Raw genomic sequence first — 14,896 nt, 5'->3', positions numbered from 1 at the left:
CGGTGTTGAGGGTGATGTGTGGCTGTGGTTGTGGTGGAGGTGACAATGGGCTAGTGATTGGCGGCGTGCGGATGAAGAGACAGTGCATGCAGGTGTGTACCGCGTGCCACACGAATGTCATACAGTCGGTGATGAAGAAGATGGTGAGTCGAGAATGATGTCAAAGTAGAAGTGTGTGAAGACGACGACGACAGGCATTGCAAAACAAAAAACCAAAAGAAATGCCAATCAACGGGCAAGGGAGAAATCCCAATCAATGAATCAGAAAAGGCTCTCTAGGTAGTTGATCAATGAGATTAGCGATGCAAACCCTAGGTATGGACGATGTTGCCCCTGGCAAAGATCTTTATGGACGTTCTTCCCAAGGCACACTTTGAAGCGAAAAATTTAGGGTTTTGTTACCTAGAATTTAAGGTTAAAACTAAACTTGTGATACCATGTACAAAGAGTATATTAGAAACTCCACACACTATCTATTCTAACAAACAATCGTATATTAGTAATACTCTAACACCTTCCTTTTTAAATTTTTGTTTCAGATAACTGTGATCCTCAAAATAGTTGCTTCCTGTTCTCCAGCAAAGGATGTCATCATACAAGAAGTTAATTTTAGCAATGCTTCCTGGGTCGTGCTGGATAGGTCCTGCATTTCCTCTGCTGCACTGAATAGAATGATGAGAGGTTTCACCACCACCATGTGGTTGTTGCTTAATTTTTATACTGAATCTGCAGGCTCTACAGGAGGGATGTGATGCAGTTTGAAAACTATATATCCTGCAAGGTCGCGGTGTTCAATGAGGACATGTATGTGCAGGCCGTGAGATCAATAAGGACACGACCCACGTACAAAAAGGAAGGCGTGAAGGTGCTTTCAACAATCGTGGCATTTGAGGTGGCCGATCCCAAGACACTGAGCGTGGAACTGCAGCACACCGATCGAGCCGTCTCCTAGAGCTGAATGCCTGGATCCAACACCATCACGATGGCCACTTGCTTCTTGCTGTACGTTGAAATGATTCATCTATTGTCCAATGACTTCGGTCTGATACAGAACTTCATTTGCACAAGTTTTGATTATGTCCTGCGGCTCGTCTCAGTCTAAATAAGCAACGCGCCCCCTTTCCTTATGGTGTTGTATTGTCCAATACAACTCTATTTAGTATATGTATCAAATCTCGGTTTTGTTGCTGCTCCTGCTGCATACAACTGCGAAAAATAGAGTAATCTGAGCACAAATTGGTGTACAGATTGAGGGCACCGTGGGACATTATAGGATCGACGCCATAAACTTCCTGCAGTAAATTTCGAGTATTTTTTCATGAACGGCCACCGTTTATCGGTTTTCTTTAGAATTTTCGCCAACAAGCTTTTAAATAGGGATGCAGGTGGGTAGTCAATACAATTTTATGGATTCAGCTAGTTCAGTTTATTCCTCACTGAAATTAAATATATGCATCACACCATTTTAACTCATTTTTAATTAACGAGTTCTGATCCAACCCAATGATTTAAATAAAACAAATAGAATTTGCATCTTTGGTTTTTTATTCTACTTGAGACACTCTCTCAGAGTTATATATAGATGGCCAAATGGACCGCCCGAGATGGGCTGACATGAGCCCGGTAAAAGCACAAACTGATGAGGCCAGGCTAGGCACCCAACATGTCAGGCCATCGTACCATGCCAAAAAGGGCTTCGTGCCTAGACATGGGCTCTATCACGACACACCGGGTTGATTTTCGGGCCAGGCTAGCTTGATAAGCATGGTCTATAGAGCAGGTCAGGCAACGCGAGGCCTGTGTCACCATGCCGCCGATGCTTATGTAGCCCCACAAGCCCACTGTGAGGTAGCGCCGCTGCGCCGCGAAGGAGCGTCGAACAGGAAAGGAGTCGAGGGTTGATGTTTGGGACATCAGCGAGGGAGCATAGCTAGGAGGGAGGAGGCAGGAGCCGACAGAGACAGAGCGTGCGCAGAGAGGCTGCGAGGGAGCAAGGGAGGAGGCAAGATGGCGGGTAGAAGCCACTAGGATAGGATGGTGTTGCTACGGGTGACTCGCGTGAGGGGAGGGAATTGGGAGGCGGCAATAGAAGCCGCGCGAAGGACTTGTGTGAGGGTACGGAGTAGTGGACTTCGGGTCAGTCAGGCCGTGGGCTGCATAGCCATCTATAGAGTTATACCATGCGGTAGACATTTTTTAATAGTTAATAGTTAGATGGTGATTCTTGTTCCTAATTTGTGTCAACCTTACACACTATGCGAATTAGGTTGCAACCGGGTTACTTGTTGAGAAGTTGTGGGCTTGTTCAGCTGTTCTTGTCTTGGCTTGTTTTAGCTTATTCTCTCTCACAGAATACTATTGAATCATTCGAAACCAGTCGGTACCGAACACCCTGAATAACCCTAGTTATTTGGAGAAAAACACTCGAGATAAAATATCTTATAACACAGGGCTTGCTCAGAAGTGATTGCGGTGGCAATATTGCGGCTATCATTAGCAGCAACAGTTGCACGTGCACTAATATAACCAAGCTACTACAGCAATCACAACCGAGCACAGCAACAACAACTACAACTTGTTGGTATATATTACCCAAAAATCTGATATCCTCATCTACCTCAATCATGATGTAATAACAACCTATCGTCTTCTACGTCCAAACAAAGTCCTAACTCGATCATCTCCAATTCTCCATAACCATCACTCGACATGCTGCCCTTTTCCACTTCCCTCCAACACGAACATGCCGGCATGACATTCTATCAGTGACCTTTCATGGCATAAGGGCAGCTAAAAGTTATAGGCCATGTAGGCAACCATGACTTGAAGCCATCCATCTCCTACCGTAGAGCTTTGCTTTTGCAGAAAAGGTTAGCTTACAATGTACTATGAGTCTATGAGTATTGACCCTAACGACCAATTTTCCTGCCTTCGCCCCTGGCTTACATCTTTTGTCAGCTCTTTTTACTGGCCTCTCTCAAATCGTGAAACCGCAGGATGAAGATTCTTTCAACTTCAACTATAACGCACGTTCAGCGAGAGCTTCAATGTTTTGCCATACTCTAACATCATGCAAAGCCTGATCCGAAGACTTCATGCGGACGTGGACGCTAGGGCCTAGGAATAGCCAACATGTCATAAACAATATAATACTACCTTTGTAAAAAAAATGTAATTGTGGGAACTGTATTGGTCAAACTAGCTCAACTTTGATCAAGTTTATAGTAAATAATATTAGTATTTATGGCTCCAAATAAATTTATTATGAAAATATATTTTATAACTAATCTAATGGTACTTATTTTGTATCATAAGTGTTATTAATTTTTGTATAATTTTAGTCAAAGTTTAAGCCGTTTGACTCATCGAAATATGATAATTGCATTTCTTTGTGGACAGAGGGAGTATAAAATAAAGGAATTGTCAAAATTTAACTTGAAGACCGCATCATCTGAAACAACGGCTTACATAAATAGTCCATAGTTGTGCTGACTAGTACCTAATATTTAGTTGGTTGGTTAGCAAGGCACTAGCTAGCCAATTAGTTCGGATCTAAATAGGCATCAATATATAGCCTCGGTTTAATATATTATGCATCAAAGTTAGAGGAGAATAAAAAGCTAAACACATGGTAAAGGTGGATGCAGTTTCTATCCCTGATTTTAACAGACTTATGCCCGACAGTTTCCTTCATATGTATTGCATGTCACCCAAAATAACTGACATGTTCTATTGAAGATTGAAACAAATGATACGTCGTGCTACTCACTCGGTGAGAAAAGGACATGACGCTGTTCATTTTTTCTCAGGTATACTATTATTACTTATTACTGCTCCCCCTATTTTAAATTATAAGACGTTTTGCCTTTTTTTTAGATACATATATTTGTTATGCATTTAGATATACACTATATCTAGATATATAATAAACAAATGCATCTAAAAAATAGAAACTTCTTATAATTTAGAATGAGTGGTGTACTATGGCACTACTATTAAGGAGAGTACAAGTCAATCGTTGGTTTATAAGGGAAAGAAAGGGTACAAAGACTTTGATTTTCAGTGAAAATCCTGTCGATTCTGCGCAACGGATTGTATTTGGACATAATTCAAGTGTGATCCAAAAATTTGGAAGTATTCAGTAGAGTTCCGCTCTGGATTTTTTGTTCTAGCTATATGATCTTCTAAAAGTGTAATCCTGATGGACAAGCATGGTGGAGAGTACTACCGCCGTCCTAACATTTTAGGGTTGGACTAAGTAAAATTTAAGTTTGATTAGATTATATTAAAAATATTATGAATATTTGTATCTTAAAATAGATTTATTATTAAAATATATTATATGGTTCCTCTAATGATACTTATTACACATTTTAATATCGATCAGTATCTTGTTTATATGTTTTGTCGAACTTGAGATTCATACTCTTTGAGACGCAAGAGTGATATTTTTTTGGATGGAGGTAATATATGAGAATTGATTTTGGAGCAATTTTTAGTAGCATTGGATGGAGAGCAATGCAGGTTTTTTTTTTAACTTTCAGCTTTAAGTGTAAAAGGAGAAGCGATTCTTGTCTGATACCCACCAAGTTCTCTACGTTTGACTGTTTAGTAATGGATTCTCCAGAATTTGAAACGGGAAGTGCTTCAAGCAATCCTTGATAGATAGAGGACATTAATCTTGCCTTCGTGAAATTTCAGAGGATTTGATTTCCTTGTTTAATTGTTTTATTAGGTATTGGAGAGAAACCTGCATCAGATTAGCCGCTGATCCTCCTGCTAGAAAGGGACAGCGCATTTCAGAACTGAGTCCCGCCGCTGTGCAAGCAAAAAACTGTTTGCTGGTCCCTGCTTTCCTTCGGAGCGGAACAGCTCTCGGCTTTCTCGCTGCCCCCGCCGCCGCAACCGTCCACCCGCGCCGCGACAACCGCAAGCTCCCGCGATTCGCCGCCGCGCCACCGCCTCGATAACTCCATCAATGCTGGTGCGAGCGGGGGATATATTCTCCGCCGGCGACCTCGAGGTGCCCCCCGCGCCTGCAGCAGGATCGAATGTACGCTGTAATCTCCCGAATATACTCGGCGGCGCGTAGGCGCCTCGAGGCCTTCATAACCGCGATTCCGGGCGGCCACGATGGCTGCGGCGGCAGCAAGAGGGGCTTGCATCGGCATCGGCATAGCAAGCGGCAGAGGTGGACCAGCCCCTTCAGGACCCCGCTGGGGTCGCCTATGTCGATGTCCTCCATCATCGGCGCCGGGGACGACCAGGCCACCCCCGCGTCGTCCTACGCCACCCCTCAGGGCGAGGACGCGACGCCGTCCGTGATGGCGTCGCCGCTGCCGCCGCCACAGCTGGTCGTGGTGGCGCTGGACGCCACGCGGGACCACCGGGATGACGAGATCAAAACGGCGTTCAGGAATTTGGTCGTCGACCGAGGAGACATACTCCGCGCGTGCGATTCGCTGCTCGTGCTCGGCGTGCTTCACTCCATCACCCATCCATGTGAGGATCATCTCTGGGATATCACACCTTTAATGTCTCTATTTTACGACTCAGCACACACAAATCTTAGTTTACATTTGTGGATTTTCAAAATAGAATGTCATAGCAGTTTTGATGCTTAATTTGCCTCATCGTGTTCATTTTCCCTTTTAGAAGCTGTGCGTACGCTCATTGGCATATTGTTCACTTGGCTGTGGGGTGGGTGGGTTGTTATGTATTATAGTGGAACTGTAGGAAACTCTGTGTTTGTAGTGAGATTGCAATCATGCATGTCTGGTGGATGATAGCATACTGTTGTTCATGGGTATGCGCTTCTGAGGCAGCACTGTAGCTTTCAGAATCACCAAAATATCTTATTATATAGTTTAAAATATATAAAAAACAACATATATAATAAACATTTGAATAACTAAGTATATCACAAATCAATAAAACTATAAATAATATTTATCAATGAATAATTTAAAATATACAAAAATAATCTTACCAATATATGGATAATTAAATTAAAGTACATAAAATTAATACGTATGTTAGCCATATTAAAACTAACATTTATATATTACTATTATTAATATTATTATATAATGTTATTAGTCACAGAGATAAGTTTTAAATAGTTTAAACGATGCATAGTTTTTGTTATATTAAAGTTGATATTATTTACATTACTAATTAGTCATAGATATAAGTTTTAGATGACTTTATAGGGTATTTTGTTATTTGCGGATACGGATAATGTCGGGTATTTGACATTTTTTGAAATACGAATGTGGAATCGGATAGAGAAAAAATTATAGAAATCATATACGGATGCATCCACTTAGTATTCGGATTAAAATCGAATACGAATATCCATATTGACGCTAAGACAAATACGGATACCAGATCTGCGACGTAGCATGGGCCTGGTTCATGTATGCAGATGATTTTGAGAGTTTAGGGTCTGATCTGGCATCGTTAGTGCCAACGTGGACCGCCACGCCCACAACAGCAAACAGATCTAGTCTAGGCCCGTTTGGACATGTGACGTACCATGTGCCAAGTTCAAGGACCTCGATGTGCATTTTAGGAATTTGGGGACCTGGATGACTCTCTTCCAAGTTTAGGGGCCGCTAGTGCATTTTACTCCTATCAAGAGGTAATAGTTATATCGATTGTTGTATTGACTCAAAATGTATGGTCCATATTACCTTGGAGTACCTTAGAAAAATGCAATTCTGATATCTATGATGCATTTCTGAATGTATAGTTTCATATGGTCATTGCTAGCATCACCATTTCCTATTTCTAGCGTAGAATCCTAGTATTTTGAATGTGCACCGGTGTGATAGCCTTTCTGCTTTTCTAGTATTGGTGTGATCTAACATGGAATTTTAATGATAGAATATTTGTCAAATACTATATCCAAGTGTGTCCTTCATGATATATAGTTATGTACATTTGTTTACAACAAATAAAATCTATAGTTTGAGTTTGCAGTGGTAAGGTCGCATAATACTGGCCAACGTTCTCTTTGAAAACTACACCAAAATTATTATTTGCTGGATATGTAATGCTTTTGGTTCTTCTGTTTGTGTTCAGTGGGCTACCAAACCAAACCGTTTACTGAATCTTTTGTCGGGACAAGCGACAGATACCTAGTTGATCAGGTTGCAAACATAGCTGAATCCTACAAAAATAAGCTCCTACAAGTTATAGAGATGCTCCACAATGTTAAGGTAAAATGCCTTCATCTGTCTATTCTATACGGACGTGTTATATTCTTCCGTAGAAAATGTAAGCATGCCTATCTTTATCCCTACTTTCCATGCAATCACTTTTATATCATCAGAAATCTGGATAACAAGGTGATTTACTAGTTACATTATTAATCTTGAAATACTTGTTACATTCTGACACTTCAAAATTTTATCAGATTACTGTGACCCTCAAGATAATCCCGGGAGCACCTGCAAAGGTTTTCATTATCCATGAAGTAAATTCCAGCAAAGCTTCTTGGGTTGTCCTAGATAGGTTTGTACATCATTTCTTGTTCAAACGTCTATGATAGACTAACCCTGAACGGAAGTTCAGTGCCCATATTCTTCTGGGTACTTGAGGTAATATTGAATTTAGAATAATTTTTTTTCAGGCACTTCAGGAGAGATTTCAAGCACTTAAAAAAGCACATAGCTTGCAAAGTTGCGACATTTCAGGATGACTTAAAAGTGCAATCCTTGAGGTCAATACGAGCAAACCCATCAAACAAAAGCACAGCTGAATTGAAGGACGTGCAACGTTTTGCGGTCACGATGGATCTGAGTTCTGAGACAGTAAATGATGACACTCGCAAGGTATCAATCAGGTCATCGCCTGTAAGCTACCTTGCCTCTCTAAACAACCACGAGATCCACGAGACCTCCAGTGTGGCTGCATGCAGTATGCCATACTTCAGTGGCATGTCTCTCACAATTGACGATACTGAATCCCTGTCTAATGGTGAGATAATTTTTCTTCACTAAACCGTAATAAAAAAAGCAGGCAGTACTTGTACTTGTGATAGCTAATTCATGTAGAACTCACGATTTATTTAATATTTTCTAAAAACTAAAAAGAACAACTGTGATTTGCTGGCTGCTACCATTTATTTGATGTTACAGGGCTACTTATATTATATTATATCATACACAGTAATACCATGCGTGGTCTTGTGATCCTTTTCCAGGAAAATACGAAGATAAAATGAGCTCCCAATATGATTCATCAGAAAGGCCAATTTTGTGCATTGGCTGTGGTCTAAAATCAGTTCTGTACATAAAGGAATCCATGAAATTCCCATTCTCGGAGATTCAAACTGCAACATCTGACTTCTCAAGTGCAAATTTGCTGGGTGAGGGTGGATTTGGGCATGTGTACAAGGGCCAGCTCAAGGATGGTCAGGTCATTGCAGCTAAGCTGCACAAAGAAGCTAGCTCACAGGGTTATACTGAATTCTTCTCGGAAGTGCAAGTTCTTAGTTTTGCTCGGCACCGAAATATCGTCATGCTGCTTGGGTACTGCTGCAAAGAAAGCTATAACATCTTGGTGTATGAGTACATATGCAACAATTCCCTCGAGTGGCATTTATTTGGTATGTGGTCAGCTGATATGCTTAAAACTTTAAAAGAATAATAATGTGATGACGACAGGCTTACTTTGCTCTTGTTACTTGGTGGAAACAGACAAGTCGGCATGCTTATTAGAGTGGCACAAGAGGCATGCTATTGCTATTGGTATAGCAAAAGGGCTGCGGTTTCTACACGAGGAGTGTCGTGCTGGTCCAATCATTCATCGCGATTTGCGCCCAAGCAATGTATTGTTGACACATGACTTTGTTCCTATGGTAAGATGGAGTAAGTAGTTATCGATACATGTTGGGATGCAAAAGTATTCTGCATTCTGATTACAGAAGTGCTATCTTTCACAGCTTGGTGACTTTGGTCTTGCAAAATGGAAGGCTGGCGATGATAACATCCAAACAAGGATTCTGGGTCAAACAGGGTCTGGATAAACTCTAATTCTGGCAGAGCTATCAACTAGTTCTTCCCTTCTATGTTATCCTTCTTTTTCTGATAATGTGAGTGATTTCGTGTCATGTTCATCAGATGCTTGGCGCCCGAGTATGCTCAATATGGCATGGTTTCTGTCAGAACAGATGTCTACGCCTTTGGAATTGTTCTTTTCCAGCTGATATCTGGTCGAAAGGTGCTTGATGAACATGGAGGACAGTGCACACATATATTGCAATGGGTATTATTCTGGGTGAATTCTGCTTATACTTCTGTCTATATACTTACAGTACATCTGCACAATCCAATTTCCAACACCTCTAAAAATTTCAGGCAGAGCCATTGGTTGAAAGCCTTGCACTTCACGAACTAATTGATGATCGAATTAAAGACACATATGATGCATATGGATTGTATCATCTAGCCAAAACTGCATATCTTTGTGTCAGGCCAAACCCAGAGCAGCGGCCTTCTATGGGAGAGGTTAGTTTAGAAAATTGTTCTATTTCCCTGATATTATTGTGAAATCTCGGTTGGTGGTATTAGCTTAGAATGTTATGACAAGCTCACTTTGTCTCTGGGCAAGCAGGTTGTTCGCCTTATTGAGATAGAAAATGAACACATCAGGGATTTGTCACGACAATTCATCCCACATTTCATGAAGTGACGAAATAATCGAAGAGGATTTTGTGGTGTGGACCGACTACTAAAGTATCTGCACTGCATTGCCACGCGGACAAAGTAATCTGAAATCCATATTCTCCATTCTCGTTGGTGACACTGTAACACTTCGCGGCTCGCTCTGTTTTGCCTCTCTTCTCTTTCTTCTTCCAACCATATAACAGTGTGTACATGGGGAATTACTGTTCCCCCTTTTTTTTTCATTCTCCTTTTTATTATCTCTGTAAATGAAACGCCATCTTATCAGAGTGTTGCCGTTGGTGTCTCCTGGCCTTTCAGCCTTTTTTCTAGCGTGCAATGTCACTGTGTAACTGGCTAGCTGTTGAAGACTTGGGACGGACGCAAAATGGAGCTGGGTTTTTGTTAGCAGTAGGCAAGGGTAGAAGAATTGGGGAAGGGGAAATCGGACGAACAGCAAAGCAATAGGCAGAGGAACAGATACGGGAGGAGGAGTGCTTAGCGAGTATAAGAGTTATAGGTTTACAATTTTCTGATGATCCCCACTCTCTTTTTCTCTCGCCTCTTATAAGGGATACATGGGCTGCTGCCCCGCCGTGCACGCAGGCACGCTCACACCCACTCGCTACCGGCTAAGCGCACGTTGGGCCTCCGAGTACGTGAGCCCGCTCTTGGCCCATGGTCGTCTTCAGCTGCTTCACTTGTAGTGGGCTGGATGATAACATTCCCCGGGGCTTGAGAACCTGCTTGTCCCCAAGCAGTGGCACGGGGGTAGGCTTGACGAAGATGAGCAGCATTCTCCCAGGCTGCCATCTCACGATCCCAGCCAGACCAGCGGATCAACACTTGTTCCACAGAACCAGTGGCAGTAGGAACGATGCGTTGCTTCAGAATTTCCACTGGCACACGAGGTAACTCGATATCAGTCGGGAATGAGGGCAGAACTGGAGTACCTGGAAGGATGGCAGCCTTGAGTTGAGACACATGAAATACGGGATGAACTGATGATGACGGCGGAAGCTGCAATTTGTATGCAACAGAGCCAATTCGAGCCAACACTTCAAACGGTCCATAGAATTTGAACGATAACTTCTGGTTGGCACGAGGAGCCAGAGATGTTTGAACATACGGCTGGATCTTCACAAAAACCTTGTCCCCAACTTGGAACGACCTCTCGGATCGGTTCTTGTCAGCCTGACGCTTCATGCGCTCCTTAGCACGAGCCAGATGTTGCTTGATCAATTCACTGATGACTTGACGGTCCTGAAGCCATGTAGAGAGTTCTGGCACCGCCACATCGTCGAACACAGAAATCCCAAAATGGCGTGGAGGATAACCGTATAAAGCTTCAAAAGGAGAGAACCCAGTAGCGGAATGGGTAGAAGCATTGTACCAAAATTCAGTGAGGGCAATCCAGGATGACCATTTGGCCGGGCAGGCGTTGTCGAAGCAACGAAGAAAGGTTTCCATAGATTGGTTGAGGCGATCGGTTTGTCCATCCGACTGAGGGTGGTAGCTTGAGCTCATCTGAAGGGAAACATCAGCAAGACGAAACAATTCCTTCCAGAAAAGACTTGTAAAGACTCGATCACGGTCTGAGATAATAACTGTCGGTAATCCATGTAGCCGATAAACATTGTTCAGGAAAACCTTAGCTACAGCAGCAGCGGTAAATGGATGGAGCAAAGTGAGGAAGTGGGCATACTTAGTGAAGGAATCCACCACCACCAAGATACAATTGACGTTGCCTGAGCGTGGCAGACCCTCCACGAAGTCCAGTGAGACAATCTGTCAGGGCCGCATCCGGCATGGGTAACCGCTAGGGATGAAAACGGTCGAAAAACTCCTCAACCATTTTCTACATTTACATTTGAATACGAAAACGAAAGCGAAAACGATAAAGCCGGACACAAAAACGAACACGAACTTACGGAATATCGAAAACGAACTAATTCGAGCAGAATTATGTCGAACACGGTCGGTATACGAAAATTCAATACGGAATACCAACCCGTAGAGTCCATAACAATTACCAAGTGCATGACCCAAGCACATAACAATTACCAAGTGCATGATCAAGTTCAAGCGCATATAATAATTAACAAGTGCATGACCCTTGGTCTTAAGTATTAACACAATAGCTGACAGCCTGACATACAAATACAAGTCTAGAACAAGCAATTAACACTAACAGATAACAAAACATCTACAGTTCATCAGCATCATCCATGAGGTCAGGATCACTTTCCATGTCTTTTGCTTCCTTATTGTCCTCATCCCCCTCCTTATCCTTTTTCTACAAGTTTGCAAAGTGAATTCAAATTAGATGTAGCAACTAGCATATTTCAGAGCAAGCAGTCAATAAACATATCTTAATTTTTAGTTTAGCCACAACATTAGCCAAAGCCTCAACCTCAAGATCCCTCACAATTGACCCAACCATTTTAGAATCTGAACAAAAAATGAGAAAGGAAAATAATCAATGCATTATTCTACTGCAATTATAAGTGTGTCTAACTAAAAAACAAATAAAATGAGCACCTTTTCTTGCTGCAGCAACCCAATTCTTTGTGTAAATTAATGCATGTACCATCTTAGGATCAAGACGACTATGATAGGGATCAACAACACGACCAGCAGCACTAAAAGCATATTCGGATGCTACTGTTGATACCTGTATGGCCATTACATCCCGAACAATTTGCGAAAGGATAAGATATTGTTCTCTCTTATTTTTTTCACCATGCTAAGATGTCAAACTCATCAACAATTTTCAGAAGTGGTTCTGCAATATACCTCTCCAACTCATTTGACTCAACCATAGCAGGTTCACTTGCATCATATAAGAATTCTTCTAGGTCATGGTCTACATTTCCCATTAATATATCAGTTGTGTTACTAGGTCCAGATGGAGCCCCTTTACTATTTTTCTTTGATGATGCAGGAGCAGAATTAACATAAAAGTTGTACAGTTTCTTTACCAGAGTAACAAACTCATCAAGTTCAACTTGATAATGATCACCATAGAACTTCTTCATGTAGTACTCTATCAGCCTTTTCTTATACCTAGGATCAAGAAAACAGGCTACAGCTAGAGCAATGTTGGACTGCTGTCAATATTTGTCAAATTTGTCATTCATAGCAATTGTCATATCTCTAATTGTAGCATCTCCACTATAGCCCCAGTCGTCGAGCAAGAGCTTTATATCACAGAAACCTCTATAAAATAAGTTTGCAGTAGGATATGAAGTGCCATATAGAATTTTAGTGAGATCATAAAATTTCTTCAAGCAACCATAAATTGTCAATGCATTGTCCCATTCAGCAGAAGATGGAGAAATCTTGGCATACCTACGACGATTTGAAGACTTCAGCCTAATAAATGCATCCTTGTAGTACAAGGCATCTCTCAACATTAGGTAGGTAGAATTTCACCTGGTTGAAACATCCATCGAGATACCCCTCTTTGTATCCAACCCAGCTTCGGTGGCACGCATCATAACCTCTTCCCACTACAGTGGAGACCCTTTCACAGCTAGTACAAGTGATTTGACCTTGCTGATTGTTCTTGAAATGACTTTCAACCCATCTCTAGCAACCAAATTAAGAATATGGCAGGCACATCGAACATGAAAAAACATCCCATCACAAACTAGGGAACTATTAGCATTCTCTTTCAGATCTGAAATTATATCGTTGACAGCCACTTCATTTGAACTAGCATTATCTAAAGTCAAAGCAAACAGTCTATTTTCAATGTACCATTTAACCATAACTTCAGTGAATGACTCAGACAACTTTGCACTAGTATGCATTCCTTTTACATTGAAGAAACCAATAATTCTCTTTTGCATACGCCAATTATCATCTATCCAATGAATAGTAACACACATGTATCCTTTATTTTGGCACGAGGTCCACATATCCATTGTTGCACTAAAGCGGCACTTGATAGTTTTTAAGTGTGCATACACAGTTTTCTTTTCTTCAAGATATTTGTCCATTATTTCTTTCCTAACAGTGACACGGGACTTTATTGGAAAGCTAGGACGGAGAGATTTTATGAAATCAACAAGATACTCATGCTGAACTATATTGAAAGGATATTCATGCATGGTTATTGTCAAATTCAATTTCTTCAAGCTAGCTTCTTGGTCATATTTGAAAGGCTGAACATGAGCATTTTCACTACCAGGGTTCTTACCAACTTTAAGTTGTTGTTGTCCCTCCACAATACTGTGCTTTGACTTCAAATGGTTCTTGAATACAGTCGTCCCACATACGCCCTCAGCTCTGTATCTCTGATTGCAGTTAGTGAAATTGCAATATCCCCACAGCTGCTCAAATTGCTTTCCCCCCACCTCTGAAACCTCCTTTTTCTTGGTGAAATACTTCCAAACAGACGATGTGCATTTCTTGAACCTCTTGCCAGAAAGGTGAGCCTGCTCATCATCATCATCATCGACATTAATTGGAGTTGTGGTCGCTGGAGTTGTGGTTGTTGCTGGTGCGCTAGCGCCACTGCCATTGCAACTGGTGTCAACATTTGGAGCAGAAGAACCCATCACTGATGCTGCTACTGATACTGCTGTAGCTGGACTTTCACAAGTTCCACTAGAGCTAATACTTTGAGATGAAGGCCTTTTACTCCTTGATCCTGCCAAGAGCCAAGTGAAACATTGCTAAATCAGTGCACGCCGGTCCCAAATAATCAAGCAAAAGGCCAAATAGCCAAGCTTCATCAATAGCAAAAGCAATAATCAAGCAATCGGTCCCAAATTAGTACCTGCTGCTAGAGAAGCCGTTGCTGCTAGTGACGATGCTGCTGTCGATGCTGCCGGCGACGCTAGAAGGTGGTGCACGCTCTTGGTCTTGATCTTGCCTTTGCCCTTCGATCCAGGAGCAGAACCACCTTCTCCAGTGGGGGCCATCGATGGGCGGGGTGGCTTCGCTGCCTCGTGGCTGGGTGGCGGCTGACGGCTCTGGCGAGGTGGGGAACTGGGGATTAGGGACGCTGGCGACCGACGGGGTGAAGGGTCGAGATGGCGACTAGAGGGGGGGTGAATAGTCTTTTCTAAAACTTAATCGCGTCGGCTAACCGATACAAATGTGGAAATGAAACTATCGGTCTAGCCAAGACTATATCCCGCTATATATATGTTCACTAGCACCTTGCAAAGATAACAATTATGCAACAAAGGTGCCGGACTAGCTAGAGCTCTCCT

General features: G+C 42.0%; 1 protein-coding gene across 1 annotated transcript; it reads left to right on the top strand.

Annotated features, from left to right (window-relative positions):
- Positions 1 to 4,857: 4,857 nt before the first annotated feature.
- Positions 4,858 to 9,972, top strand: LOC136459573 (inactive protein kinase SELMODRAFT_444075-like). The gene is made up of 10 exons (XM_066459409.1): positions 4,858 to 5,502; positions 7,087 to 7,223; positions 7,421 to 7,518; positions 7,637 to 7,983; positions 8,210 to 8,614; positions 8,706 to 8,866; positions 8,951 to 9,024; positions 9,129 to 9,273; positions 9,366 to 9,515; positions 9,622 to 9,972. The coding sequence occupies exons 1-10, from the start codon at positions 5,052 to 5,054 to the stop codon at positions 9,697 to 9,699; spliced, it is 2,046 nt and encodes a 681-aa protein (XP_066315506.1). The 5' UTR covers positions 4,858 to 5,051; the 3' UTR covers positions 9,700 to 9,972.
- Positions 9,973 to 14,896: the final 4,924 nt, after the last annotated feature.

Source organism: Miscanthus floridulus, chromosome 6 (assembly GCF_019320115.1).
Source record: "Miscanthus floridulus cultivar M001 chromosome 6, ASM1932011v1, whole genome shotgun sequence".
Classification (NCBI taxonomy): domain Eukaryota; kingdom Viridiplantae; phylum Streptophyta; class Magnoliopsida; order Poales; family Poaceae; genus Miscanthus; species Miscanthus floridulus.
The sequence above is the reverse complement of the archived record's forward strand: the minus strand, read 5'-3'. Positions and strand labels throughout refer to the sequence as shown.